This window comes from Lissotriton vulgaris, unplaced genomic scaffold, assembly GCF_964263255.1.
Source record: "Lissotriton vulgaris unplaced genomic scaffold, aLisVul1.2 SCAFFOLD_2145, whole genome shotgun sequence".
NCBI classification, from domain to species: domain Eukaryota; kingdom Metazoa; phylum Chordata; class Amphibia; order Caudata; family Salamandridae; genus Lissotriton; species Lissotriton vulgaris.
Genome location: NW_028255453.1, coordinates 243263 through 249262, shown reverse-complemented (window position 1 = coordinate 249262; position 6000 = coordinate 243263). Strand labels below are relative to the sequence as shown.

The 6000-nt window shown below is 41.5% G+C and overlaps 1 protein-coding gene across 2 annotated transcripts in view; it reads right to left on the bottom strand.

Annotated features, from left to right (window-relative positions):
- Positions 1-1760: 1760 nt before the first annotated feature.
- The window catches only part of LOC147659119 (uncharacterized), a 42310-nt gene continuing 38070 nt past the window's right edge, over positions 1761-6000 (bottom strand). For both annotated transcript variants that reach the window (XM_086951960.1, XM_086951961.1), the window contains exon 2: positions 1761-4281. In XM_086951960.1, the coding sequence (XP_086808086.1) occupies positions 2267-3313 (1047 nt within the window). In that variant the 5' untranslated portion in view covers positions 3314-4281 and the 3' untranslated portion in view covers positions 1761-2266. The remainder of the gene's footprint in view (positions 4282-6000) is intronic.

Below are 6000 nucleotides of genomic sequence, written 5' to 3'. Positions count from 1 at the left end.
ATGTGTAGTAGGGAGTCGATAGTTCTGGATTCTAGCTCTTCAGATTTGGAATTCTTTACTGCTCAAGATGCAATCTCTCCCTAGCTGGCAAGCTTTCAGAAACCAAATGAGAACTAAACTTTTCAACAGCCCTTTCTCTTATCAATAATTTTGCTATCATGCACCAGTTCTGTTCTTTCACCAGTTCGGATTTGGATGAGTGATTCTCTGTAAAAAAGATACTCTTGAAATTCTAATTGTGAATCATTTACATAGTGGTAAGCCAGCAAATCTCTCAAGGATCCAGCTCGATGTTGTACACCTTTGGGGAAGTGCCACTATGGCTCGTGCATTAGAAGATGCATGTGATGATGGAAATGAGCATCACTTCTCCTGCATCATGGGTGGGAAGACATATATTGGGTACTGCCACAGGGTTCCTCCTTGAGTCCCATCCTCTTCAATGTCTACATTGCTCCACTGGCTTCCATCGTATGGTCCTACGACTTCAGCATTATCTCAAGTGCAGATGACATGCAACTCATACTCTCCCTCTCAGAAGAAACATCGATCACACAATCACCCTTCCTTATGTGCATTTCCAACATAGCATAATAGATGAAAAGAAGCTGCCTCAAGCTACATGCTGACAAATCTGAAGTGGTACTGTCCGGCAAGTACATCTCTCTCTGGACCCTGGCCAGGTAACCCAGCACCAGAGGCCCTACATCCATTCCAACTACAACACCAGGAAATTGGTATCATAATCGATAGCCAAATCTCCATGACCAGCCAAGACCGCACAGTAGCAGCTCCATGCTTCCACACTGTCAAGATGCTCAGAAAAATATTCAAACGGATCTCACTAGACAGCAGCAGGAGTGTCAGATAGCATTCATCACCAGTAGACTAGACTACGGCAATACCCCCTAGGCAGGTACAACCACCAAGTTCACCAACAAATATCAAGCGGTTCAAAATACAGCAGCAGACTCATACTCAATCTCTATCCATGGACACACATCACCCTCACTGACTCCCCATCTAGAAGTGCACCACGTTCAATCCTCCCACATTCACCTACAAAGGCACTCCACATCTTAGTCCTTGCGTAGCTCAATGACCACATTCACTTCCATACCCATAATAGGCAACTCAGATGGACTGGACGACTCCGCAACCAAATCCTGCATCACCTCACTACCAGATATGTCTTCTCCCAATCGCCCCCAAGACCAGAAGGAACTCCCCCTCCCCATCAGAGCCTGTTTTTTCTCAATTAGTGATCAGGGTGTCTTGCAAATCCAGTTGGCATAACAACCATAACTGAACGCATCAAGCCTGAGAGTTGCAGCTCATATTTTCACACTTTCACTTCTCCTGCTTTTGGACACTGTTCTCTAGATGCAGCCACAGAACCAGCAATGTTCCGCAAAATGACGTAACACCCGAACCAGCTATGAATTTCCACCAGTATGTGCTTGTTAAATTAGTTTTAGTGTGCTGGGCTTAAAGGGTTATTAACTTAGCAGCGCTAACGGGGCGGGGCGGCCGCGCGGCGGCCGCATGCTGGTGACAGAACCGCTCCGTCACCAGCCGCGGTTGAGCTGTGCTGGTGACGGAGCGGTTCCGTCATGACCCGCCCCGCTCAATACAACTGCCGCGCAGGCGCGAAATCAGCGCCGCGCAGGTGCGGCGCCGGGCCATGACGGAACCGCTCCGTCATCAGCACAGCCCAACCGTAGCTGATGACGGAGCGGTTCCGTCATCAGCAGGGGAGGGGTTAAAGAAATTAACAATCGCTGAGAACAGACACTTTTATAATTTTACAAATATCAGTTTTTTCTTCTTTCCTTCTAATCCAGTCTTTCATCACCTACTTTTTATAATCTGGTATTCGAAGATTCCATATAATTGTAATTTTATTATTTTGAATAAGTCCTTCATCTCAAAAGAACTGCAATTTTTTAATCTTGAGTATGTCCACAGACAGGATGTTGATGGCCTTAAATGTTTGTGTATTTGCTGCACCTCTAGGATTACTTCTATGCGCGTTTCATTAAGGTGTGTTTTTGCTTATGGTATTCAAAGGATTATAGGGGTGATAATCAGAAAAAGGTCTTCACTTATTCAATGTACTTGAATGTTTTTCCCTTGGGTGTGTTTGCTGAAGGCTTATGTAGTAGTGATGACTAACTAAAGCTCTTCACACATTCACTGCACTTGAATAGTTTTTCCAGTGTGCATACACTGGTGCTTAGTAGGTGTGAAAATCATCAAAAGCTCTTCAAGCATTGGCTGTACTTGAGTGGGTTTTCCTCTGTGTGTATACACTGATGTCTTTGTAGGTTTGATAGTTGACAAAAGGCCCTCTCACATTGACTGCACTTGTCTTTTCCCCTGAATGTGTTTGCTGATGAGTCATTAATGTAGAAGATTTACTAAAACTACGTCCACATTCACTGCACTGATATGGTCTTTCCCCAGTATGAGTTCTCTGATGCTGTTTTAGGTGTGCCGATTGACTAAAGCTCTTCTCACATTCACTGCATTTGAATGGCTTTTCCCCGGTGTGTGTTCGCTGATGATATCTTAATGTTGATAAGTTACTGAAACTACTTCCACATTCACTGCACTGATATGGTTTTTCCCCAGTGTGAGTTCTCTGATGCTGTTTTAGGTTTGCCGATTGACTAAAACTTTTCTCACATTCATTGCACTTGAATGGCTTCTCCCCTGTGTGTGTTCGCTGATGGCTTTGTAGGTATGATAACCGACGAAAGCACTTCACACATTCACTGCACTTGTATGGCTTTTCCCCTGTGTGTGTTCTCTGATGAATCCTGAGATATGAGGAGTTCCTAAAACGGCTTCCGCATTCATTGCAATGGTATGGTTTTTCCTCTGTGTGTGTTCGCATATGATTTATTAATGTTGTGGATTCTCTAAAACTACAACCACAATCAGTGCATTTAAATGGTTTTTCCTCTGTGTGTGTTCGCTGATGAATCCTGAGTTTTGCTGATTCAGTAAAACTTCTTCCACATTCACTGCAATGATATGGTTTTTCCCCCGTGTGTTTCCGTTGATGGTTTTGTAGGTGTGATAACTGACTAAAGCTCTTCAAACATTCAATGCATATGAAAGGTTTTTCTCCTGTGTGTATTCGCTGATGTTTCCTTAATGTTGACGATTGACTAAAACTACTTCCACATTCATTGCAGTGATATGGCTTTTCCCCGGTGTGTGTTCTCTGATGCTGTTTTAGGGTTGATAACCTACTAAAACTCTTCTCACATTCATTGCACTTGAATGGTTTTTCCCCCGTGTGCATTCTCTGATGAATCCTTAGCTTTGAGGAGTCACTAAAACTACTTCCACATTCTTTGCAATGGTAAGATTTTTCCCTTGCGTGTTTTTGTAAATGTCTTTGCAGGCCTGATAATTGAATGAAGCTCTTCACACATTCACTGCAGTTGAATGATTTTCATCTGTGTGCGTTTGCTGACAGCACTTTAGTAGTGATGACAAACTAAAGCTTTCGCTGCATGTGTATGATTTTTCTTTCTTTGGGTCAGGTATATATTTTTCTTCATCCTATTTCTGCTTTTCCGGATGGGCCAACATGGCTGATAAAGCACTTGCGTTAGTCTCACATTCCTTGCAAGTGTGAGATATTTCAGAAATTGTCTTTCTGATTTAACAAAGTACAATTATCACTAAATGCCCTTCTTAGTGGGCGATTGTGTCTTTAGATTCAATAATGGTGTTGCGTGCTTGTGGATACAGATTAATCATCCTACTGGTCACAACAAATTGGGGAAAAGTTTGTATTGTAGATAGCAGAACTTGTCTTTTCTTCACCCTTCAGTTGTCTGGCTCCACTCCATTGTTCTCTTCTCTGGTTGATGTTGTTTAGTTAGAAAGTGTTTGCAGTATACCTACAGCACTGAATGGTGGGTTGTTATAATTGTGGACAGCAAAGCGTTTCTGTAACCACAACCTACAGATCCCATGATAAAATACTGTTATTGGACTTGTTTATAGAGGAGGTAGTTTGCCTTAATTCTCTAGAGTTCTTTTCTTCGTCTTGTTGCGTGGAGATGCACAGCTCAGACTCTTACATCCACTGAAATGTCTTTGACTGCTTCTTCCAGGATCTGTCAGTTTATGCTCAGGGTCCTCTGTCTCGGGTGTGAAGGCTTTCTTTAATATTGGAGCTTATTTACTCTGGCTGTTTTTGCAGATTTACATCATTCTCTTCTTTATTCATAAACATTTTGTGCATTCAAGGCTTTTTGTCTGTTGAATGTAAAAAAAAAAATTACTACATGGAAAGATAATGGAATCTGCATGCACAATATTTAAATGGCCATAAAAACATCTCTGCTATACCATCTTTTAAACTTATCAAGGTTATTTCACTATAAACAGATATTTCAATAAAAGTTCAGTTGAACATGTCACAACTTATTTATTTCAGAAAATGTGTTCATTTACCAGTGTTCGTAGAGTACATTAGTAAAGAAAGAACACTTGCGTAGCACTTGCATAATAGTTACAGCTTTCTGTAGCTGCATATAGTCCAGATTTGTTTTAAACGAGAACAGCGCTTGGAGTAAGAGATGGACAGAAGACCCAAGGCAGCAGGATGCACCTCACAGTGTCGTGGCATTCATCGAATACTTTTATACATGGATCTGGCTGGCTTCATTACCTGCTCCCACAATATGCTGTATGGCATTGGTTCATTGATACTTTTTATTTTATGGTATAACGTACCTGGTCTGGAAACTTATAATGCAGATTAATGAAGGTGAAAATGGTATTGATGAAATGATTTTGGGGAGCGGGTAATCTATTTGAGGTTTAGCAATTACTGAGGCTCAATGGTTGTGGAAGTCCAATGTGCTGATTAGTTGACAAAAGTAAAACAAATGTATCTTTTGTGCTTAGCTAAGAATGACAGATAAATTGAGCACCATGAATAAATACAGTTGTCCAAGGTAAATGGTGTTGTCAGAAGAGCAGATAAACTGACGGTGCCACATTGGAGGGTGAAGTTGATGACTTTGTTACATGAGGGACATGGTGCACTAAAGGCACATGAATTTCACCAAGCAGCATACAGGGCCCAAGAAGTGTGCACTTTAGCTTTGCATCTAACTTTATGGCATTCTTACAATGTTTCTGGGTAAGTTAATTTGTGGCACGTAGCACTAGTTTCCCTGTTGTCTGTGAAAACTGATCAAATTACAAGAGATACAGCAGATGATAAGCTACACGATGTGTGGCCAAAGGCAGCACGCTCTTAGACGCTGAACGCATTGAGCAACAACAGCCTCAAAGGTCAGACTTATTGTTTTCTTTAAAATTACTGATCTTTATACTCTAAACTCCAATAATTCATTTCAGGTCTATATCTGCCTAATTCAGAAATATTCAATTGATTTTGATAAGAAAGGCCCATGCTCTACATATGAAGGGGCTTTATTCCACAGGATGTATTGATAATGCAATTATGAGGGTATGCATGGAACTAAGATGGTGGGTTGAAGAGAGTACTCCTGACTGAGCCAGCCCCATGTAATGTCTTTGACAGAACTGGAGTACAACTGGCAGGGCTGTCTAAACATTAGTAGCCATCTACTGCCTCAAAAGCATAATTGGCTTAAATGTGAATTGGCAGTGTCCATTTCTGTAGAGGCAGCATAGTGGGGAATGGATCATGGTGGGGCACTGATCCAGCAAAGCCTCAGTAAAATGTTGGAACAGAGATATATTTAGATACCTCCTTGATAACCTACTGTGTGGATACAAAGGTCACATACAGAACAGACCAGAGACTAGGGATGCGGCCAGGTAATCGGAAAATAACTGCTGAGTTGCAAAGGAAAACAACAGCTTCATGCCATAATCAGACAGTGGGGGGTTGTTAGAAAAACAGTGAAAACACCACACAAAAAGATCCTACACCAGCTTATACAAATAAAGCTAAATGTAATAAAGCATGACAAAAAT